Source organism: Pimephales promelas, chromosome 14 (genome assembly GCF_988280905.1).
Source record: "Pimephales promelas chromosome 14, fPimPro1.hap1.1, whole genome shotgun sequence".
Classification (NCBI taxonomy): Eukaryota; Metazoa; Chordata; class Actinopteri; order Cypriniformes; family Leuciscidae; genus Pimephales; species Pimephales promelas.
The window spans coordinates 5,036,689-5,062,692 of NC_142782.1; the positions used below are offsets into that span (position 1 = coordinate 5,036,689).

Here is a 26,004-nt window from a genome sequence, read left to right on the forward strand (position 1 = left end):
CATAGAACATCATAACACTTAACCAAAAGTTAGCATAGCATTTTTTTTTACCCTTTTTGAAAATAACATGACTTTCAATAAAAGTGTGACAGACATGGAGAACTCGGTTACTAAAGATAATGTTAAAACAAAACAAAAAGGTCAAGTAAATTATTACTAAATTATGGGAACTATATTATCGATAACTAAACCACCATCTGGTCCCCAACTACAGCTTTATACTAAATTATATAAAAAATGTGACTTATAAAAGTTATTCTATAATTTAGGATACATTTCACTTCAGGCAAAAAAAAAAAATGATATGCATTCTCAATAAAACAACTCTTGGCTTCAGTTTGTATATTTTATCAGTCTAGACGTATCTGCTAGTTGCAAAGCTTACTCATTAAAAAAAAACAATTATCTGTTGAATGCCATATGCAGTGTGATTACCTCTAAGAAGTTATCTGAGGATGTTTGTGTAAAACTCTCAGCAAAGTCACTAAGGACAAGAATATACTCACCTAAAGGATTATTAGGAACACCATACTAATACCGAGTTTGACCCCCTTCCGCCTTCAGAACTGCCTTAATTCTACGTGGCATTGATTCAACAAGGTGCTGAAAGCATTCTTTAGAAATGTTGGCCCATATTGATAGGATAGCATCTTGCAGTTGATGGAGATTTGTGGGATGCACATCCAGGACACGAAGCTCCCGTTCCACCACATCCCAAAGATGCTCTATTGGGTTGAGATCTGGTGACTGTGGGGGTCATTTTAGTACAGTGAACTCATTGACATGAGCTCATGATAACTCGTTGTCAAGAAACCAATTTGAATTGTGACATGGTGCATTATTCTGCTGGAAGTAGCCTTCAGAGGATGACTACATGGTGGCCATAAAGGGATGGACATGGTCAGAAACAATGCTCAGCTAGGCTGTGGCATTTAAACGATGCCCAATTGGCACTAAGGGGCCTAAAGTGTGCCAAGAAAACATCCCCCACACCATTACACCACCACCACCAGCCTGCACAGTGGTAACAAGGCATGATGGATCCATGTTCTCATTCTGTTTACGCCAAATTCTGACTCTACCATCTGAATGTCTCAACAGAAATCGAGACTCATCAGACCAGGCAACATTTTCCCAGTCTTCAACTGTCCAATTTTGGTGAGCTCTTGCAAATTGTAGCCTCTTTTTCCTATTTGTAGTGGAGATGAGTGGTACCCGGTGGGGTCTTCTGCTGTTGTAGCCCATCCGCCTCAAGGTTGTGTGTGTTGTGGCTTCACAAATGCTTTGCTGCATACCTCGGTTGTAACGAGTGGTTATTTCAGTCAAAGTTGCTCTTCTATCAGCTTGAATCAGTCGTCCCATTCTCCTCTGACCTCTAGCATCAACAAGGCATTTTCTCCCACAGTACTGACGCATACTGGATGTTTTTCCCTTTGTCTGGCACCAACAACCATGCCACGCTCAAAATTGCTTAAATCCCCTTTCTTTCCCTTTTCTTTCTGACATTCAGTTTGGAGTTCAGGAGATTGTCTTGACCCCTAAATGCATTGAAGCAACTGCCATGTGATTGGTTGATTCGATAATTGCATTAATGAGAAACTGAACAGGTGTTCCAAATAATCCTTCAGGTGAGTGTATAATAACTTATCATAAATCTCCTTCAGTTGATAGTTTTAAGAATATCAAGCAAAACACCAGACTGTGTGGATGTAAACTATACCCTAATATCAAAATCAGCAGTCTATATATTTAAAATGTAAAAAAAAAAAAATCACCCAAAACATATTTGATAAAGACAGTAACATAGTTGACGCAAGTAACATAGTTGACATTGTTATAATGACACCTAAATCATGTATATTTGACAATGTCCTGTTTCAACTGGCAAATAAACACTATAAAGGTATTTTAGTAAATTTTGTGTAATATCCCTTGATCCTTCCTCATCTTGATTCACCCTCATGCACATAAACACATTCTCTCTCTCTCTCTGTCTCTCTCTCTCACACACACACACACACACACACATCTCCTCTGACACATATAGGGTTTTCCTCAATTTCAAAGGCAGGCCTTGCCTGGCCAACCACAAGTTATTGTCTTCATCAGGTTAACCTCGCATTTGAATATTAATTTAAAATAAAAATCATAAAAATATAGCAAAACTAAATCAATGTACCCAACACATTGTAGTTGACAGGTAATTATTACACTCCTTGACAATAGGTCACTGGAGATAAACTATAGAAAATTAAGAGGATATTTTCCATGTGATATTTTTCATGATGCTGGTCATTTGGTTTTGGGATAAACATTTTCATTTCTTTTTTTCAGGGGGTGTTTGGTTAGTTACAGTTGACAGATTTTTTGTGGAAATTAATACAATGAAATATATATATATATATACAAAATCATTGTATACATTTAATGTGTATTGGCTGTTTGGTAACATGACTGCAAAATTACAGACCTTACATAATGTGAAAAATGAAAACTCACCTCCCTGAAAGACAAGAGTTGCATGCCCTATTTTTATCCTATTCCTGGAAAGTTTTCTTGTTTTTCCCCACTGTAAGACAAACAAGTCAAAGTTGAATGAATGCAACCAGAGTTAGAAAGACTGAACGTTTTATTAACTATTTTGATCATCATTTTAAATCTTGTACACACTGCCCAAACACATTGTGACATGCGTTTACCCCCACAAAAATCATATTTAAGATGCTCTTGTAAAATCTAAAAGCAATGCAAAGAGCAATGCCAGTATTTTAGCCTGGGAAATACTTAAACCCCTATCAGAGCTGGCATAACTTATACGTTTAGTTTCAGAATGTAATAAAAAATATAAGCACATAACTGTAATTTTGCCTTCATAATTATTGCCCCATATGACCCTTCATCATCCTTTGGTTACATATTGGTTGCACTTTATGTTACATTACTTACCTAAGACAAGTACTGTGACACATGGGTTAAGGTTAGGTTTAGGTTCATGGTTAATACCTAGTTATTGTAATATGAATATGGGGAAAAGGACTTTCAAATAAAGCGCTCCCAAGACATTTTTGGTTAATGCTTTGAACAGAAGTTTCAGATGATATAATCTTTATTCATGTTGATTTTATGCACAACATATTAATGTAATCATGGAATTTAAAAATCACAAATGAGGTACGCAAGCATTTTAATCCCAAATAAAGTAGTATATAAAATATAACCCTTTTATACCCAATAAAAACAAAAACATAAGTGAAAGACAGAAGTAAACAAAATGGTCCCATGGAAACGATCAAAACTGACGGTGGCGTTGTATGAGGCGGCCGTTATGAAACACATACTTCATGTTCTCGCTTTCTTGTCTATGTCCTTTGGCAACACTACTGTAAACCAGAGACACACTCGCAGTCTCCTTTGTAACAAGGCCTCTGAATCTCCCAAAATAAAGGAATCAGAGAATAGAAGCCATTCATAAATTTCAAGCACACGACTAAAGTGTTAATCTCAGTAACTGATTATAAATATCACACTCATACAGTAACTCCAGATACACTGTTGCGTCACCAAACGCAGTGATTCAATACCAATATCTGGGTTTAAAACATCCTTTTTTGTGAGAACCAATAGGACTATTAGCATTTGGTACTTCAAATACTACAATATTCAAACATTTCATTCTCTTCATCAAGGCCAGTGTGCGCAATCACACCTAACATGAACAAAAGCACATAGAAACTTCATTAAAATGTCGCCACATACCGTAAATCAGATCATACATTCACGTCATATTTGACCCTTCGTGCACATGCATCTACACGGGTTGTAGTCATTTTACCTTCCTTTCCAGCTGGGATTTCATTCATTTCTTTGCAACTAGAATGAAGAAATCAGTAAAGATAATAAACATATGTATTCTAGGGTAACAGAAAGTCTACATTTGCATGCTCCATTAAGCATCATGAACATATTTTATAGCGATTTATTAATCTAGGTTCATTTTAAGATATAAATATACTATTCCTTGTTCATAATACATTAATGTTAACTTATACATCTTTTAATTGTAAACAATTGTATTAATATAGATAAAAATAAATATGAACCAAGATTAATGAATGCTAATAAAAGTACTGAATCTTATTGTAAAAGAATTAGCCTACCTGTACTATTTTACAAACCATGAAAGTTATGCTTATTGAGAAGACATGATCTCGAGACTGAACTCTAATATCCAATTCAGATAAAAGCACAAATGTACCAAAGGAGGGTAACAATGGAAATCCCAAATGATCAGAGGTCATCCTGGGACAAATATGCTCATCAGTAACAAGTGCATCCCCTTAAATAGCAGCAAACCGGATAAACTTAATAGTGTGCAAACTACCACTAAGCACTGAATGCAAACTGGAACTACACAAATGCATGTGTATTCAATGAGAAGCATCTAGATGTCTTTCTGGGACAACCAAAAATGATGAATAGAGCAATAAAACAGCCGTAAGAGAAACATGTTATAAGACATCTAGTGTCGCCACCCCATACCACGCCACCACTAAAAGACAAAAATAAAAAATAAATCACATTCCAGTCAACAGCAGTGGTCATGCTCTGAGACGAGATACAGTTATAGGAGGAACACTTCAGGTTCTTTAGGACCGTTCAATGAAAGCTGGCATGTATAAAACTCATTGTCTTCATGTTTTGATATTCTCTACTTGCTTATATATGCGTGTGTGTGTGTGTGAGAGAGAGAGAGAGAGAGAGAGAGAGAGAGAGAGAGAGAGAGAGAGAGAGAGAGAGAGAGAGAGTGTGTCTGTTTGGGGCATTGATCAGGAAGTGTTTACTCAACGGTCACAGACTTGGCCAGGTTTCTTGGGCAATCAACCTGAGTGTGACAAAAAGAGGAAAAAAGAAAAGAAAAGAAGAAATATTACAACATTTTAAAATATGTCATTTACTCCTGTGATCATTACTCCAGTCTTCAGTGTCACATGACCATTCAAAAATCACTCTAATATGCCGATTTGCCGCTCAATAAACATTTCTTCTAATTATCGATGTTGAAACAGTTGTGTTGCTTAATATCTTTGTAGAAACCCTGATTTTTGTGTTCAGGATTCTGTGATAAAACGTTTTAAATAAACGAGGTCCAATTCTCACTATTAACTACAACTTTTGCCTCAAACTCTTAAAGGAGAACTCCGGCGCAAAATGAACCTTTGGTCTAATTACACATTGTTACCTAGTCGACAGTTATCCGAAATTTGTTTTCATGATTGCCGAATGTAAATTGTTTTATCTATAAAAACAGTTTAGCCTATAACGCTAGTATAACGCTAGTATATGGGGCATAGAGTAATGACAAATAAAAATCGCTTGTTGTTACCACTAACAAGGCTCAAAATAGCCCCACAGTAACACGGTAGCATAATAAGGGTCCCTACATTCAAACCGAAGCATTGGGAACTTTGTCAGTGTCCATACAGTTTAATAAGCAGATATTTTATACACACAGTCAACTTCGCGAATACAGGAAGAAGCCATCTTTGAAAAATAGTCTCTACCAGTCGATCTACGAACGCCGATCCAAGTGCGCTGGTGAGATGTGAATAAGGTGAGCACGAACAGTAGGCTACGTGTACATATTGATGAGAAGAAAACGGTTCGTGTTTGTGTTTCGGACCATATGAGATTCTGCACAGTTCAGCGCACTTGGATCGGCGTTCGTAGATCGACTGGTAGAGACTATTTTTCAAAGATGGCTTTTTCCTGTATTCGCGAAGTTTACTGTATGTATAAAATATCTTCTTATTAAACTGTATGGACACTGACAAAGTTCTCAATGCTTCGGTTTGAATGTAGGGACCCTTATTATGCTACCGTGTTAGTGTGGGGCTATTTTGAGCCTTGTTAGTGGTAATAACAAGCGATTTTTATTTGTCATTACTCTATGCCCTATTTACTAGCGTTATACTAGCGTTATAGGCTAAACTGTTTTTAGAGATAACACTATTTACATTCGGCAATCATGAAAACAAATTTCAGATAACGGTTGACTAGGTAGCAATATGTAATTAGACAAAAGGTTCATTTTGCGCCGGAGTTGTCATTTAACTACTGCTTATTAATAGTTAGTAAGGTAGTTGTTAAAGAGTAATTCCACTGGTTGGAGACATGAATATGTATTGAAAGTGGGTCATATATGTACTAGAATAGTATCATAAATTTCTAATTTGGGTCCTTCTTGGCTGATAAAAGGCAGAAAATGACTTTTTAGTGCTTGTGGATTGTAGACAACAATCCCCATAGTGCAATGCAATGCTCAGCTCCGCAGGCCACTCCCACTGCTCTGCCCATCAATGTAGACTGAGTTGAGCTCCACTCTACGTTACCGCCTGGAAATCATTTCGCACAATGAAATCAGATAACGCACGCTAATATAATATGACGACTTAAGAGCATCAAGGCGGCGTTCGCGCCATCAGCCAATGGATTGGCGTGATTCTTTACGGGCTTCAGACAGTCGGCACACTTATTCTGACGCATAATCTTACACGTGAAATGCAGCCAAACCTTGAAGTGCTTTGTCTTCGACATCTTCATTAATCCCCTCGCTATGAGACGTTCCGGGAGTCTCCCGCATATTGAAAACGGCTCGCTAAAACCAGCAAATTAGTTAAAATCTCCCGGAATCTAGAGCGAGTGAGCAAGAGAGCGCATGCGAGACAGATCAGACTGTGCCTCATGACATGACATGAAATTTTCATTCTTATTCGATCTGGTTATTTCCGTTTACGTCGGAAACGGTTCCCTATTGGCACCGCGTTTCGGTACCCAACCCTATCCATAATGCATCCGTCTGCGTATTCAGCTTCGTCCATTTTTTCAAAAAGTTTCTGCCGGTGAAATCAAACGCACTGGCACTGATCTGTGATTGGTCTGTTAGCGCATTAGGTGGGCGGGTTTGAAAGGGTGGGATCTAGTGCTTGTAGTCTTTACAGAAATCCAGCCTCTTACACTTCCTCCTACAATGACGTAAAATGACGATTTTTGCGTCATTGTAGGAGGAGGTGAAAAAGGTAAATAGTAGATTTCTCTCGTCTCAGGGGAAAATGAGAGTGTTGCACAACCATTCAATAGTATGACTGGATTTCTAACAATGGAAATCTTAATGCAAAAGGGTGGAGTGTGTCTTTAAGGGTGGATTGAGGGATGTAGAATATGGTCATGCAGAATAAGGCATTAAAGGATTAGTTCACTTTTGAAAAAAATGTTGTCACCCCCATGTCATCCAAAAGTTCCATGTCTTTCTTTCCTTAGTCGAAAAGAAATTAAGGTTTTTGATGAAAACACTCCAGGATTTTTCTCCATATAATGGACTTCAATGGGAACCAGATGGTACAAGGTCCAAAAGACAGTTAATAACAGTTTCAGATGCAGCTTCAAATGTCTTTAAACGACACCAGACGGTGAATAAGGGTCTTATCATGCGAAACGATCGGTTATTTCAAAACTTATTCCAAAAATGTAACTTTTCTAAGGGCAAATGCTAGCCTTGCTCCATTCTGTGAGGCGCGTTTGTAACGTCACGTAATACGTAATTACGTTCAAAAGGTCACGGGCGACGTAGCCGGAAGTACAGAATCAAAATCGCCCGACATCGTTGTTTTACCTTTTAATTCCTTTTTTTGTAAACGGTGTTTGAGTTAGTTTGCATGTTCAACCTATGCGTTCAACTTGTAAACACTCTGACTCTGTACTTCTGGCTACGTCACCTGTGACCTTTTGAACGTAATTACGTATTACGTGACGTTGCAAACGCGCCTCACAGAATAGAGCAAGACTAGCATTTGTCCTTAGAAAAGTTACATTTTTGGAATAAGTTTTGAAATAACCGATCGTTTCGCATGATTAATACCCTTATTCATCGTCTGGTGTCGTTTAAAGACATTTGAAGCTGCATCTGAAACTGTTATTAACTGTCTTTTGGACCTTGGACTGTCTGCTTCCCATTGAAGTCCATTATATGGAGAAAAATCCTGGAATGTTTTCATCAAAAACCTTAATTTCTTTTCGACTGAGGAAAGAAAGACATGGACATCTTGGATGACATGGGGGTGAGTAAATTATCAGCAAAAGTTTTTTCAAAAGTGAACTAATCCTTTAATAGAAGTACTAATAAACAGCCAATATCCTTGTATGGCAATATGCATGCTCATAAGCAACTAGTTAAAAGTGAGAATTGGACCCTAAACTATGAAAAGCATTCACTGTCACTATTAAAAAATGGCCTCCACAATCACCAGATCTCAATCCAATTGAGATTTTCGCATCATGGATGTGCAGCCGACAAATTTGCAGCAACGATCATGTCAATATGGACCAAATGCTCTGAGGAATGTTTCCAACACATTGTTGAATCTTTACCGCAAAGAATTAAGGCATTTCTGAAGGCAAAGGGGGTCCAACCCAGTACTAGCAAAGTGTAGGGTGAATTCAGGGTAATTAGGACACATTTTCTATTGAGATGACTTGGAAAAAGTGTCCCAATCAGCCCGAATTGACCGTAAATAGTAAGGTGAGGGGAATAGTGAGAGGAAACGAGCACTTGAGAGACTCACGTCGAATCCGCGCAGCACCGCGAGGTGGAAGGAGAGCAACTGTAGAGGAATGACGCAGAGGATTCCCTGGAGGCAGTCCAAACAGTGAGGCACTTTAATGGTGCGACTGGAGTTGTTGATGGTCTCATTGTCCTCCTTATCGCAGATTACGATTGGACGGCCCTACAACAGCAACAACCATTGTTATATTAAATAGCAAATACTGCGGAGATAACCAAAGCTGTACAAAAATAGCACATTTTTAATGATATTCATTCTATTCAATCTAAATCCATGGGCATGGTACACACCTAATATGCTTTTGTGTACTGAAACTTGGTTTACAACGCATTTGATCACTATTTTAGATATTGCAAGCAGTCGCAGGACATGCAAATCTAGAAATGATGAATCTAATGGCTCTTACCTGTCTTGCCACCACCTGCTGCAGTGCGTTTTGGCATTTGTTGTATGTATGGTCTCTCATGATGATCATTATGACAGGCATGAGTTTGTCCACCAGAGCCAGCGGCCCATGCTTCAGCTCTCCAGCTAGAATCCCCTCTGAATGCATGTATGTGATCTCCTTGATTTTCTAAATGACACAAACAAGAGCAATATCATGCTACCCGAGAAGACTGACTAGACAAGAACTAAAAACAAAGACAAGACAAAACCCAAAACATAACTGTTACATAATCATAATTAGGAAAAAAAAACAGCTGCATCACATCTCAGGTTCAAATGCAGATTTTTGTGGTCAGAGTTGGCTATTGCCTCAAGGGCACTGTCCCTTTCCTCACTTCCAGAGTAAGTGGGTTTTTTCTAAACCAACAGTCAAATTGCTTCCTCTACTTATCTGCGGTTAAAATAAATGAGGCCAAACTTCTGGTGAAGTCCATTTTCTTCCTTGTTCTTCCTTTCCTGATAAGACTTAAAGGGGTCATGAACTGCCTTTTTTTTTTCTTCTTATATTGTTGTCTGAGGTCTTATGATGTTCGCTTGGTTTTTACATTCAAAAAATCAAAATGAATAATTAATAGGCTATTTTCTACCGTAGTTTTGAGCCCAGCTGAAAAACGCTCGGTTTTTATGGGCGTCTCGCATTGAAGACTTGGATGTAAACGCCCACTGCTGTGAGTGGACAACAGTTTTGCATATTATAATGAGTTTCACTCTCGATCCAGTTTGTCATCACGAGGTAGGCCAATGTAATTTAGCTATGTGTGTAATGCGCGAATCGGTGGGCGGGGCTAAACCGGCCGTGTTGAAATAGGGGTTGATCTTCGTCTGCGGGGGTGGTGTTTTATCCTCTTTGACGTCGTAGTTCCCCACTTTGAAGAACGAGTCGTTTGCTGAGGCTGGTGTCAATAAAAGCTTTTATTGGACTAACAAGGACGTTTTCATTTCTGAAACTTACAGGATATTCTCATAATATGATGACCTCTTAGATGTCAAAAGCTCAAGAAAAAAATTTGATTCCTCAGTTCATCACCCCTTTAAATTGTACAGGTCTAATTATTCTTGAATGTAAAACAGCAGACTATCAATCAGCGTAAATTAATCTCTAAATCACCTTCATGTCTTTTACTTCATTCTGCAGAACATAAAATATATTTTGAAGAATGTTGGGAACCAGTTTTGGTGACCATTAACTAAGTATGGATGGAAAAATATCCTGAGACATTTCTCAAGAAATATCTTCTATGTTCAGCAGAAGAAAATATGACGACTTTTTTTTTTTAATTTGAGTTAACTATCGCTTTTGTTCCACTTGCGTGCACATAAACACACAAAGTGTGAGAGCTATGGAGGAGGACAATTAAAAGCTTTGTGTGAAGAACAGACCCAAAGTTAAGTCATTATTCACTATGATGTGGCTTCAGGAGACTTGAAACAGAAGTAGGAGGGGAGTGAGTGATAGATGGGTGAAGAAGAGGGATTGTGTCTAACCAAAGCTCCCTCCAGACAGGTGGCGTAGTGGTAGCCTCGGCCCATGATGAGAACACTCTTCTGTTGATACAGCTCAGTTGCCAACTTCTGAATCTCATCGTCCAGACTCAACACCTCCTTGATCAAGTCTAGAAAAAGAAACACAGTGTAGTAGCTTCTATATTGTGCTTTTACACATTCACACATTAAGTATTTAGTAAAGGTGGGAATCACAGGGTACCTCACGATACACATATCATCACGATACAGCAATTCTCAGCAATAATCAATATATTGCTGGACAATCCTATAATGATACATCACTATAAAGCAACATGCCTGTGAAAAGGTTAAGTGCAGGTTCTCTCTCTTTATTCAAGTCCAAACTGTTCGAAAACTAGGGCTGTGAAACGATTAATCGCATCCAAAATAAAAGTTTGTGTTTACATATGTGTGTATAATTATTTTGTATATATAAAGTCACACATGCATACAGTATTTAAGAAAAATGTGTTATTAATATATCAAATATTTATATTTATGTATAAAATTAATTTTGTATAAATTAGTGCTGTCAAACGATTAAAATATTTAATCGCGATTAATCGCATTAATGTCATAGTTAACTCGCGATTAATCGCACATTTTTATTCTATTCTTTTTGTTGCATTATTTTTTTCTCATTTTAATGCTCTTGTCAACATGGAAAAGTGGATCGGCTTGTTTAGTGCAAATGTTTTTTTTATTATTATTATTGAAAATAACATTGGAATAGTGTTCAATTTCACACTAACATATATAATGTAACACTGTCTATCAATAAAAGGGTAAAAGAAATACTGACGAGGTCCTGATATTGACGAGGGGGTGGAGAATTCGCATCATCTGTGTGTGTGTGTGTTTGCTTGGCCATCATCAAGTAGTGTTTCAGACTGGATGTGCTGCGATGATGATAGCTCAGTTCACAATGACAAAACACACAGATCACTTGGTCTTGTCAATGGGACAATTTGGCAACTTTTTAAATTCGTTCAGAGTCTTCTAAGGGCATCCATTTCGGCGTCTCGCGCTCGTCATCCACTCAAAACGTAACGTTACTATTTGCCGAAACTATTTGCCGGAAGTGTGTGAAGCACAAAACGCCCTCACGCTGCGCTCTGAACCCATTCATATCAATGGCTTGCGCTCCGCGAGGACGTTTTGTTGCTTATTCGACCAAAGCGCAAGCGGATCTAGCTAGAACGGAAACAAAACAGGCACGCCGCAAACACACGTTTGGGCTTACGAGCCGGCTTTGAGTGGATGACGAGCGCGAGACGCCGAAATGGATCAGGACGCATGCCGCGTCCTGTTGCAAAAGCATGTGAAAAAACTACAAAGTTTGCTAGGACAAAAAGACGTTAATGGCGCGATTAAAAAATTAACGCCGTTAAAATGGGTTTGCGTTAACGCCGTTAATAACGCGTTAAACTGACAGCCCTAGTATAAATATATATAAAGTATATACATGCAAATATTTCTTAAATATATACATGCATGTGTGTGTACTTATACAAAATAATTATACACACTATTATGTAAACACAAACTTTTATTTTGGATGCGATTAATCGTGATTTCAATGTCATCAGGGTGATGGCTTTACAAGTGGTCTTGTGTGTTCATGGTATTACCTGCGCACTTTACATTTACCAGGCAGTTATTGTATGCTGCATACTCTGTCGATTTTGATTTTCCCATCAATGGTATAGATAGAGTCTGCAACTAGTCAATGACCAATCAAATGGCCGGAGGTGTCGTTAAGTCGTTTCCAGACAAATTTTGTAACCTGGTTGAATCTCCAGGTAAGACATCGTGGTAGCTGTAGCGGTAACATTAACCTATAACTCAATCAACTTTCGTATGTGTTGCATACTATAACTCCATAAAACCTTGTCCAATTGTACGTATGCTTCACTCCAAACTATTGATCTTTTTGTAAAACGGTGATCAGTAGTACAAAGTTGCCGAGAGACTGTGCTGACAGTTATCCCCAACTCACAGACTGGAGTCTGTATTGAGTGTAGACCTCAAACTAATCCACAGGTTCACGGCTCGCGTCATTACGCAATGTTTGGCATATCAAGCAAGCCTTCAGCTGATAACACTAATGTGAATGAGACATCCCTTATGAAAAACAACTATAGGAATCCTGTAGTATTTTAGGACAAAGTATTATAGGAATACTATAGTATTTTTGGGACGTACAATAGACGTATCACACAAGTATTATACACTGCTATAGAAATCTTATAGCATTACTATAGTTCTTTTTCGTAAGGGATCTAGACAAATCTGGCCCACTGCCTAATACATCACACAGGGATCTACTCACACAGTAATCTCAAAAATTACGAGTCCCTGGAGGCTCACACCTTTTTTTACCAACGGGTTTGTTGTTCATGGAGGGTAAAAGACAAGCCACATAAAACCTGGATTGCAGTACAGGAGGACGGGGCCATCCTGACTCTGCGACTGTATGGCAGGGTGTGTAGTTGATTATACTTATCCTGATTCTTTATTTGTGACACTTCTTTGTATTAAAGATAAAATATGCAGGATGTTTGCAGTAAAATATCCAAAAACCACTAGGCCAATGTTATATTTTGTTTAGTGGACTACTTACAATATCCCAAATGTTTCAAACTATTTGTAAATTGTGAAATAAATTGCGATTTTTAACCAAGGAAATGGGGCGTGTGAGCAGGGGTGAGGAGGCCAGTCAATGACGTCATATCCGCGTTACCCCCGGTTTCCGCCAGGTTTGACCTCGTATTGCATTAGTAACCATGGCGACAGACGTGGGCAACTGGGTCGGTTATGCCCGTTATGCGTGTTCAACAGCATGAGCGCCCTAGCAGGGTTTTGTGACAAACTTTGAGACTAAAACGAAGATCAACATCTTTCGAGATGCCGAGAGCTCCACGTCCGCGACTAACTTCCACTTGACAGAGACGCGAGTGTTGCATGTTACTTGAGCAAACAGGTGAGCAAATGAATGTATTTAAAACTAATCAATGTTATATAGTTCAACATGAATATGATCTGTATGTTATTCTCTAAAGTTAATCTAGCTTAGTCTCATACAGCCAACAAACAACTAACAACTAACAAACAACAACTAACAACATTCAACACACTCAAATGCCGTTTAGTGTGACAGTGAAACTGTTAGAGCAAGTGAAGCAGCGCTGCGCTACCTTAAGTTTAATTCCTCTAATAAACTGACCTGCGTGAGTAATTCAGTGTGTGGTTCGGTACAATTAAATGTCCTTATTCCTTTATATCCGCGGGACTCACGTTGCGTGTGGCGCTGGTATATGTCTAGCAATCACACCTTGCTTCATACTACAGTCATGTTAAAAGCATCAATGTATTCACTCATCCATAAATCCATCAGCTTGACGACAAGATCCATAATTCCACTTAATGCGGAATATACGTCATTAATATACGCCTTTGTTATTGTAAGAGGTTAGCGACCCCTGGTGGCGAAACAGTCTTGCATATTGTACCTTTAATACTGTAATTTGTACTACAACAAAGCCATTTTTCTACATTTTGTCCTCCTTTCTGGTTCTGTGCGTTTATTAGCAAGGATGTAGAACTTCAATTCATAATTTGTTTGTTTATTGGCGGTACAGAAAACGACACAGCAACTCTTCGGCATGAACGTCGCATGCATTTCAATTAGCGCCAAGGCAATGTTTTCCCCCACGGGCTAAATTCACATCGCGTGACCAACCATCTCTATGTATAAAAACCGAAATGGGTCCAGACTTTGGACATAAACGTGGCTGGGGCCTCTATTTTAATTAATCATTAATGTAATTTTATGTTTGGTTTTTTTCTCTTTTACTGTTTGTGGCTTAAAAATGGATGCAAGCTATAAACGTGCACAGTTTAACTAACTTGCAAAGAATCTTTCCAAACTGCTGCTCTACCACGGCAATAGTTGAACTTAAAAGGAGACAACAGATATAATACCTGCTGCAGCACCCCATGTGGCAAGACTGAGAATAAAATACATACATGTGTACACATTTCAGTATATAGCTATGTCATGTACTTGCATACAAGTTTTGGGCTGTAAATACAGTGACCAAAACATGCAAGTTATTAATGCCAGAATCAGCAGTTTTTAGCATGAACAGTAAGCGGCAGTGCAGGGTGACCTTTAGTAGCTGGCTGCCAACACATTCCCAAACTCATTGGCTTGGAAGCAGAGCGAAAAATCCAGAGAGGGAGAACGAAAGAACTGGAGAAGGGAGGAGGGGCGCCCCAGCAGACACTTGTGGTCCAATAAAGACTTCCAACAGTGACTGAGAGAGCTGGCCGAGGCCATCTGCTCCTCCCTGCACACCAATCCGTGAACACACACACTTACACACACAGCGCTCTATCAGCAACTAAATGTACACAAAGAGCCCAGGCGTACAAAAGTACAAAAGTGTTGTGACTTATGACTGGGATCACATCAGAAGCCATTCTTGCAGAATTTCCAGGCAATACTAAAACATTCATTCACACACACACACACACACACACACACACAGCTGTGTTTGAGTTTACCTGGCAGCACTTTGAGGCCTTGAATGATTTCTCGCCTGCGCGGCTGCACTGAGATTCTGTCATCACACATCAACAGGGCGAACATGATGAGAGCCACAAACTGACTTGTGTACGCCTGCAACAGACAAAACAAACAGAACAAAGTAGACTTCATATGAGCTCCAAATGCAATTGGTTTGTTTGTATGGTTGTCACAGTGTATTGACCCACAGTGGCCTGTAGTGCTGGAGACAGATGAGACATGAAATGATTTGTTATATTTATTGAATAATCCAGAATATCCCAACACCAAACAAGCAAACTATGAATTTGAGTTTCTGTGGAACTCTCTCAAAATGCAACTAATACACATTTTCCAGCTTGTGATTTTTCTTTCATATCGTTTTGCCTATAAACCATTTCACAAGATGTAAACAACACTGGTCCAGAAGCACTTCCTGTTTCAGTTTGTAACTGTTTCCTTTATTTCACATGTAAAGAAAACATCTTAAAGGTGTTTGTTTAACTTTTTGATTCAGTTTTAAATGTTCTGTTGGTTGTATTTTATCCCAGCTTTTATGTAGTGTTAAAAAACTGAAACAGGAAGCGCTTCTGGGCCAGTGTTGTTTACATCTTGTGAAATGGTCTATATATTGAGTTGAACACTTTTGAATATATGTTTTAGTATTGCATTATGTAGTTAAAATAATACAGTTTTTGTCATTTTTTGCAGATCTGAAACTTTTCAAAAACTTACTGTACATCGTTGTCGTGTAAATGCACCCTCAGACATTTTTAATAATGGTTTGAGATATATATGTGATATATAGGGACTCTGTCATTTACAACTTTATGATTGACATTCTACACCTGATCAAATGATAAAGTGAGAGGAATTGGGTTGCCGAAGACACTATATCATATTTCAGTCTAAAATAATATTAATAATTCTGTTTTGGTTGAATGATTTGCCAAATAAGACCAGGGACAAAAAGAATCTATCAGCTTCTTATTTGCCTCCTTATCCTCATCTCTCACACGCGTCTTTGATCCCAAAGCAACTGTGGTTGTAAATCGCTTTAACGGCATTCCTCAATGCATACGTTGTCACATTACATGTCTAACTGTAATCCAGCGCCATGCCATCATCTTTCAGAGCATATTAAAGCCACTCAAAGTCAAATATGAAGCACATTTCTAAAGCATTCAGGACGTCTGACAACATGCTCTGGCTCACTTAAGGTTCTGTGAGTTCACGCAAGATATTTCCAGTGACGGTAGAGGAGCCATGGACAATACACCCACCCTGACAAATCACTAACACATGAGAGGTGATCCTTGGACGTTACCGTATCGATTATTATTTGCAGATGCTCTTCATCTGTGAAGGTTCACTACCTGCACTAAATCTGAGGTTAAGTAGCTTGGTTAAAGGTGTGATAGTAATAAGGGTTGAGAGATTGATCTTGTTACATTGCTAGAACTCATTAAACCAACAACCTTTTTGTCTTTAACCAATTTACCAACACCCCCAATCCATAGCAATCCAAACCCTCTGCGAGTTTTGTTGAAACTAAAAACAAACCCAAACCTGTAAAACTGAACTTACACTTAAAAAGAAAGACAAACTCAAAACAAGTCATTTTTGGTCCCAGTGGATTCAGGTCAAGTAACAGAGCTCTACTTTGCTGCACTTAGGTCTACTACCTTGTATGCATATATGCAAAATTGAGTCACTAAAGCGTAGTATTGCTGACTTCAAAGGGTGAGAGGCCCATTTGGGACCAAATCATAGTATAAAAGTTTAGAAACAAACAAAAATCGGATGTTTTTAGTTCGTTTTTAGTCATTGGTCCGTGTTGTGTTCATATTTCAGTCGGACCAGAGTTCGTTTGAAAGCAGACCAAGACCCATCTGTTCAGCGTTCTCGGTCCACTTGGCAGGACTACCAATGGGAGTGCAGGAAGTAATCCGCCGATTACTGATACAGTTGGGATACCATTGCAAAGTTCAAGTTCTACTTTTTTCAATAGTAGCTGAATATGAAGAGGCAGAAAAGGAAAGGATTTCAGTGAGGGAAGGGCATCAATAAACTTGGACTTTGAAAAACGGTGACATTCCAAAGAAAAGAAAAACTTTTAGGGGAACACTGATGTTAAGAATGAAATCTTAAAAGAAAGTGGCCTTGTGGAAAATGGACTAGTCTGGGTTTCCCCATTCTGCCTTTGCGCAGAGCGATACCATGGACCAAATTTTTGCTTCAGCGAGTGGACCAATCACAGAACGGGGAGGGAGCAGCAAGATGATGACGATGTCTATGCAACACACCGAAGCAGTTTGTTTATACCCATGGATCTAACATTGCATTGTGAAGTTACCTTTCGATGCAGCCTTGGATATTTAGTTTAGAATAAGTAGTTTAGAACGCAAATAAGTCTCTGACCCATCATCTTCTTCCTCGTCTAATTTCTTTCGCTCTACATGCGTCATCTGGTATAATTGAAATGATTGACTATGAGCTACGTACAGGCGCATTTGATAAGACATTTGTAGCACCCAATTAATGGCTCTGGGCATTCGTAAATCATGCCTCAAATACGAGAAAATTAAAGGGTTAGTTCACCCAAAAATGAAAATTCTGTCAGTATTTACTCGCCCTCATGTTGTTTCAACCCCGTAAGACCTTCGTTCATCTTCGGAACACAAATTAAGATATTTAAGATATTAAGATCGCTCCTGCATACAGTCCATAGGCTTCTTGAGGGACTGGCTCTTGCTGTCCTCGAAAAGTCATTAAAGCGCTCGTTAAAGTTAAAATAGTCCAAGTGACTACAGGGGCTCAATCTTAAGTTTATCAAACGACGAGAACACTTTTGTGCGCAAAAAAACAACAAAAATAACGACATTTATTTCAACTATCACTTCCTTCTCCATGAGCCTGTAAGTCAGTTAACGTAGTGTGATTGCGTAGAGCTACGTCACACGTAGGCTCACTATTGGCTGATGTGTGTCACCCATGTGTGTGTGATGCGTGTGACGTACAATAACAGAAGCTTACACTATTAAACTAGTAACCTGACTCGCGCAGAGGGAGAAATAAACGAATAGTTGAAATAAAGTCGTTATTTTTGTTGTTTTTTTGCGCACAAAAGTGTTCTCGTCGTTTGATAAACTTAAGATTGAGCCCCTGTAGTCACTTGGACTATTTTAACGATGTCTTTAATGACTTTTCGGGGACAGCAAGAGCCAGTCCCTCAAGAAGCCTATGGACTGTATGCAGGAGCGATCTTAATATCTTAAATATCTTAATTTGTGTTCCGAAGATGAACAAAGGTCTTACGGGGTTGGAACAACATGAGGGTGAGTAAATACTGACACAATTTTCATTTTTGGGTGAACTAACCCTTTAACGTAGTTCCCAGACCAAGTCTCAATGTCAATGAGCCGTGGTCTGACATTATTCCGAGTTCAGACTGCACGATTTTGGCTCGCTGACAGGTTGAGAAACTGCCGACAAATGCCCGAAATCACAGGCAAATCGGTGCTCTTTCACACGAATGACAATCACGAGTGATCTGGGAGAATGGCAGACAAGTCGCCGACTCCCGTGAGATATTTGGCATGCTAAGTATCTGGACCTGTCGGCGATTCAAAATCCTGCGGTGTGAAAAGTGTTCTGACTGAAAACTACATCGGCGATTACCAACAGCCAATGAGAGAGCAAGACACAGAGCAGCAGGGAGTTTGGGGAGGAGTTATAGAGCACATATCAACATATGGCATTGTTTCAGAAAAAGGCTTCTTCTATTTGGAGCCAAGAAATCAAAGAAAAATTAGAAGAAATTTGTCAGGAGCACTCGTGTCTGTTTGACGTTTCATCTGAGCTGTACCACAACGGGTCGAAAAAGAAAAAGTCTCACGTGAGAACTTCGGTCTTGCACGTGTGATGTCACGTTGTTTCCTTGTCACATCTCACGTATGTTTGTTGTGAAACGTATGTAGTTTGCACGCAGCGTGCTAGACAGAGTTGTTGGTGATTCTTTCTATTGTAAAGTCATGCAGTGTGAAACCTTCTGTCGCCGATACATTGTGCAGTGTGAACACAACAGCGACTGAATGCTGGCCAAGATAGTCATGCAGTGTGAAAAGAACAGCGACCCGACTACTTTGAAAATCATGCTAAGAGAGGACTGCAATCACAGCAAAATCAGGCAAACCAAGTAATATGTAAAATCTACATCAAATAAGCCCCTTTTCGACCAAAGCATTTTGAGAGCCGGTTCGGAGCCGGTGCCTGCGCGCGAACCAGTTCTTTGTGTTTCGACAGCCAAAAAAAAAACGGTTCTCGGCCAGGAGAACTGGTTCCAAAGAGGCACCAACTCTTTGCTGGACTAGAACCGCTCTTTTACCACGTCATGCTTACGTCGAGGGCTGGGGCGGGTTTAGATGTGTTCTAAACATCTTTTCTGACCATAATAAAGGATGGCAAAGCCAAGAGAAACATTTGCAGAAACACGATGGAGTCCGCTTTTTGTAATTGTAATGCTTGAAGTTAACGCAAGCGTTTCTATTTTTGTAATTTTTTTTATTGAAGACATTATAAGCAAAGAAGAAAACCGTCACAATATAGAACAAATAAATGGAAAGAAAAAAAAGACACAAGACAGGGGTACATAAACTTACCAGAAAAGATTACATATCAAACAAAAAGATTAAAAGACTTACTGTACATATTTCAATAGTTTTTAAAGCCTTCTTGGTACACGAGTTGGAGATAATCCCAAAGTAAGCGTTTCTAGCTAAGACGTATGGCGACGTACAAAATGACGTGACGACGTCGTTCCCTGGGCGCTCTAGTCAGTGGAAAAACAAACAGGTTCTGAAGCGGTTCGCAAGTTGAACCAACTCCGAATCAACTTTGAACCAGCACCAGTTCCGAACCAGTTCTTTTTTGGTGGAAAAGGGGTAATAAGGTGCAAGCTGTGCGGCAAAATGCTGTATTGGTGCACATGGAAAAAACATTTGGAGTGTATCTGTTGCCTGGAAAAAAGATGTCTGCAAAGCGCAAACACGTTTGACCGGCAGCTTCATTTTACATATAGGATATTTTGAAAATGAGGTCAAAAAAGTCAGGAAAAGAGAACTGCCATGTACTAGACACTTCCATTTTTTCAGTCAGCAGAGAGTTGTCTTCTCCCCCAAACTTAAACGTCCCAATTATTATAGCTGAAACCAGGAGCGCAACACTCCAAGTAGTTGTGGGTGTGGGTTTAGAGGTTCCCCTGAGGGACTGCTCTGGTGCTGTGTAGACATGGGTGGATAGAGCAAATGCACGCATCTGTGGAGCAATTCAACAATTCTCAAAGGTCCTGACATTTTAAAAATGTGGTTTAAGGGTAATTGTGCATGTTTGGTGGGTGTTCTGCAAAAACACCCACTAAAGTCCTGTGCTGACACTTAATGCCCCTGATCTGGAAAAAACTGGAATCTGGGACCAAATGGTAGGAAGATAAAAGAACGGATAGATGGATTTCTACTTTCATTGATGGCTAGATGTGAAAGTCACAGTGTCATTCTTTTTTGTGATGAGAGTTCCAGTTGGGAAACAGCTCATGGGTGTTTTGTGAATTCATTTGAGACTCTTGAGAAAATATTACAATGACAATCCACCACAGGAAAGAGACCACCATTTTACAGCGAAACAAAAGCCACTTTTCCACCATCCGGCCAAACCGTTCTCATTGATTAACCGTTCCATTCAGTGCCGATCCGGTTTTATTTTCCACTGTGGGGCTGATATCAGAGCTCTTTGGAATGTAATACAAATGTGTCACTCATTGCTCTCTTACAGTAAGGATTTACAGATGATATGAGATGAGGATGATCAGATGTTTCTTTAAAATCTTTTATAACTTGCGTTAACTTCACTCAAATAGAGCAATTGGCCAGCTACAGAGAAACTGGTAGCCAGGCAACACTCAGGCGACCAATCCTGAATGGTAACATCACAGTTTGTATTTGTGCCATGCCGAACTGAGCTTAAGTGGAACTATAACTGGAACCATTCCTACCGATCTTAGAGCCATTCGTCCAGATGGTGTGTCAAACACATGTTCATGGAATTTGTAAAAAAAAAAATACAGTAACAGAATCTTAATTTATCACCACACGACAAGGGCCGGTGGAAATGATTTCCAGTAATTTTACTTCCGGTCACCTTAGACTGGCATCATGTCCCCTTTACCACGACAGACAACCCCAGGAACCTCACTCAGGGAGACAGAAGTGATGATTCATGGATCACTTCTTGGAAGTAGCAACAACCCAATTACCCGGTTTTCACCTTAATCACAACATAACTGTATGTTTATCATTAACATAACCAGTAATCTTGGATCTGCAAAAGTAGGCATCAATGCCAGAATGGAAGTAAATAAGATTTTGCAGCTGACTGTGCAGGATTAACAAATACCAATCTTTAGAGTAATATGAAAAGTGTCCATTTCATATGACCTAACGCACAATCGGTTATATGATCTATGCATATATTCACTGCTATGCGACTATAAATCCAATATAATACCTATAAATACATTTTTATGGTAAGAAGGGGTGGGGGGGGGGGTCGTTCCTTTTACAACTATGTAACACCTGGTCATTAACAACCTTTGAGTGTTTCTTAAATCACAACCACATAATTATTTTTGAAAACAGAAACAATTAAACCACAGATGAGGGTTTGATCCACAACTGTAGAGTCCTGCGTTTCATTTGAAACCTGGAACACGTCGAGGGAGTCTGTAACATATCATTTAAACTCATCGAAAATGGCATGCCCAGAAAGTAGAGCTAAATACCAGTGCAGGATTTTGCCAGATGTCCTGGCTCCTCACCCTCATTATTTTACTCTGATTCTTATATGAGCAATTATATCACCTAATTCAGCCTGCAGGCATCCATGTTTCTATCCTAATGAAGCTCTATTATGAATCGATTGGAGCTCTTGTCTGTTGCATAACATGTTGTTAATAGCAAAACAATGACAATCATCTTCCTTTAAAGAAGGGTGAAGGAAAGTAGGGGTAAAGAATGGCTGAAGCAGCAAGAGTACAGTCTAATATGCATTCATATTTCTTCTATTTATTAATATCTCTAATCCAGCCAAATCCAGCTGCTCCCCAGACTCAAGATTTCAAAAACAGCTTTTTCTTTTCACATATTTGATGTGACTTCATTTGACTTGTATGCTCTGGCTGAAGCAATAGAACAATGGTCTAGAAGTACTGAGCTGTACATCTTTTTTCTTGTGCTTTTAATTCTCTAACTTGTTTGTGTGCTTTTTGCACTTATTTTTTTTCTTTCCTTTTATGTATAGAGGTTTGGCCAACCAGGGTTGCTCTTCTCTTGGGTATAAATAAGTTGAAATTACACTGATAATAGTGAGAGTTTTAGAAAGTGGTCTACGCAATCAATTCCCTAATCAGTGCAACAAATAGAAGCCTGTATAAATAAACATACATAATTTAAATTTGCAGCAAACTATGCAACTAAATTACCAAAACTTGAAAAATGTATGTTCATTTATTGACTTAATGGATAACCAAGCTCCATGTCTACTCTAGCACTACTGCAATATAGGGCTGTTCACAATTTGATTGGATTTAATTAGACATCAGGATATACATCAGATACAGAATGACGTGACGGCAGCCAGTGCGCTCATCACACACCAGCCACAGGTGGAAAGAGAGTGATAGAGCCAATTCAATTGAAGTGGATTATTAGGAAGCAATGACTGGCAAGGGCCAATGGAGGGAATTTGGCCAGGACACCGGGGTTTCAACCCTACTCTTTACGAGAAGTGCCAAGGGATTTTTAATGACCACAGAGAGTCATTAAGAGAGTCAAAAGTAACAAAGCTTATTGGGATTTACTGAATGGAAGGCACACTCAAATGTTCCATTCATTAATCAACTGAAAACAGCATTGATGACTAAAAGATACTGTATCTATTCAATATCTATTCATTTTGTACACAGCCCTACTGAAACCATATTGAACAAATTTGTTTCTTGAACAGATCCCCTGGCTATGGGATAGCTGCGGGTAATAGGCCAATTTAAAGCACATAATGAGGGTTGCCATGTGGGACGTTCACTACAAAGTGAATGGTTAAAAGAATCTGTCGTAAAGACCAATGGATGCTAAATTGGTGGAAATGGCTTGGAGATTGGTACGAATTATGAGGGGGTTTGTAGGGGGTCTGACATCACTAATTAACACTTGAAATAACCAAGTGTTAACTGTTAACAGTTTTAATCCTACATGAGACGTATGGAACATTTCAACACCATTTTCACAGCATTTTAATTTATGTGAGTTTATGTGAGCAAATTAATTGCACTTAAAAAACATGTTAATTTTACAGTCCAAAATCTTTTCTTTTTTTTAATGACAGATGACAAAAAGTACTTCATAAATTAAGAAACAAACAAACAAAAGCAGAACCCACCTTGGTGCTTGCCACACCAATTTCAGGGCCAGCGTTGATGTGGACGCCACAGTCTGTTTCCCTTGAGATGGAGCTGCCCACAGTGTTGGTGATGCCCACCGTCAGAGCGCCTCTCTCCTTACAGTAGCGCAGAGCCAACAGACTGTCTGCAGTCTCTCCTGAACACACACATCAGAGTTCAGAAACCTGCCTTTCCCCCAAAAACACAATACACAGTTTCACATAGCGAGACACAAGCTAACCTGACTGACTGATGAAAAAGCACACATCATCTCGGAAGACAGGCGTGTTTCGGTCCAGGAAATCACTGGCCAGCTCCACCATGACAGGAAGTTCAGTCAGTTCTTCCAATACCTGACGAGTCTAAGCAAGAAAAACAGAACCAACCAGTTATTATGTCCTACTCAGACATGACAATAAATGTGATAGACATTTTATTTGCCATATCTTATTATTAAAAATAAAAAAAAAAATTCCATTGTTTTTACTCTGAAGTCCACTTATGACTTAATCAGGCCTTTCTGCAGCTATTGTTTATAATCAATGTAGTAGTGTATGAAATCACATTCAAGTGTTTTGGTCAACACAGTGAATCTGAGTAAACAACTTTGCTCTCATGCAAAATTCCACATCATGTTGATTTCTATTGAAATTACTGAATTTCTCCCACAAAAATTCATACAAAGGCAAATGAGATTTTCTTTGTAAGTATCATTATTATGTTTTTGCAGTTTACTGTCAGTAGATGAACCTTTCAAAATGAGGTGGAAAAAATGTTTCATATTAACACACTGAACTCTAACTTCAAAAGATCAAGGAGAAAAATGTATTTCTCCTAATATGACCTCATTTAAAAGCTGGACGTAAACTTGTACATGTCTCTGTGGGCCCTTCACACCTGACATTAACATGTGTTTCAGATCCAGACAGTCTCCAGCTGGATTGCGTTGTGTCACCTCGGATTCCAAGTCTCCAATGTGATCGGATTCAAATATTTCAAAATTATTTATTTTGTATGACGGACAATAAATAAGAAATCTAGTCTACTGCGTTTTCCTACTTAGAAGCTGTTAGGGCTGCACGTTTTCAAGTTTTTCATTAACCGTTAACCGAGGCCCTTATCGGTTAATACTCGGTTAACCATGTGCGCGCCACAACCTCGAGATGAGTTAATTTTTTAACACCTTTAATAACTGGTTGGACCCCATTTGAAACGAAATTAATTTATAGAAATAAAACGCAGTGGTGAGTTCAGAGCAGTTAAAGTAGGCGCGTTTCCATCACCCTTCAAACTGAAATTGCCAATTGAAAATACGCACATTGGCAACACGTCCATTTCGCAAAAACTCCGTGTCCGCAAATAATAATAAAAATCATCATTCTTGTAACATTTTATTAGGCTGCATATGTAGGAGACGCTTTTATCCAAAAAAGCAACAAAGCACAAATAAACACAATATTTTGACGCATATCCAGTGTGTGTGCTTAGTGTGGAGGCTGCGAGACGCCCGTGTGAACACTTGCAGTTTCATTGCAGTTCTTTCAGTGGAAACAACTTAAAATACTCTTTCATTTCTTTATTCGCAAATACATTTATTAGCGTAAACTCACTATACTAAAAAAACATTGTGCTTAACAAACAGGCGCGTTTCATGATCTCCGTGAACTGGAGCGCGAGAACTGAAACAGCCGCATTCAAATTTGTTCGTTTTAAATTGGACATTTAACGCTTTAAAGCTTTCAATGTCCAATTTAAAACGAACAAATTCGAATCGAAAGACAATATCTTCTGACTATGTAATTATGTAGCCTAGCTAATTATGTATTTCTCTCTAAAGGTGCATCCGGGGATGGAGATTTGTTTTTAGCAGAAACTGATTTAGAAAACAATAGTTTATTAATAAACAATTAATGTCTCGTTATTTTATATTATTTTATTATCAGACACATTTATTATATCTTATAAATCATCTATAAATCCCCTTTCTGTAGGCTGTGGTTACGGCTCTTCTCATTCAGCACTGCGGGGGAAATATCATTTCCAGGTTCTAATTTGGCCTCAGAAAACCAGTAAAATCTTTTTTTTTTTCATATTCATTTGTCAAATATTTTAAATGTTTAAAGGGGCCAAAAAAAAAATCAAACAAATATCTGAAAATTCGTCGATATATAGCCTATATATTTTTGCGCAGCACGTAGTCCTACAGTTCAAATGAACATTTTGGTGTTCAACTCTGCGTTTTACAAAATACAACAACCGTTCATTTTTCGTTTTGCAATTATACGGATTAAATAAGGGGAAACGAATGAGCACAAAAGTACACTGACCGTTTGGACATATACGAGGCAGAGTTCTTTTTTAAAATTCATAAA

The 26,004-nt window shown here is 38.8% G+C and overlaps 1 protein-coding gene across 1 annotated transcript in view; it reads right to left on the reverse strand.

Annotated features, from left to right (window-relative positions):
* Nucleotides 1-4,717: 4,717 nt before the first annotated feature.
* Nucleotides 4,718-26,004, reverse strand: part of gfpt1 (glutamine--fructose-6-phosphate transaminase 1) — a 39,555-nt gene continuing 18,268 nt past the window's right edge. Inside the window, exons 13-19 of the mRNA XM_039674626.2 lie at nucleotides 23,874-23,994; nucleotides 23,632-23,789; nucleotides 15,141-15,255; nucleotides 10,551-10,678; nucleotides 9,025-9,192; nucleotides 8,619-8,780; nucleotides 4,718-4,882 (exon numbers count right to left, since the gene is read on the reverse strand). Coding sequence (XP_039530560.1) covers nucleotides 4,838-4,882; nucleotides 8,619-8,780; nucleotides 9,025-9,192; nucleotides 10,551-10,678; nucleotides 15,141-15,255; nucleotides 23,632-23,789; nucleotides 23,874-23,994 — 897 coding nt within the window. The 3' untranslated portion in view covers nucleotides 4,718-4,837. The remainder of the gene's footprint in view (nucleotides 4,883-8,618; nucleotides 8,781-9,024; nucleotides 9,193-10,550; nucleotides 10,679-15,140; nucleotides 15,256-23,631; nucleotides 23,790-23,873; nucleotides 23,995-26,004) is intronic.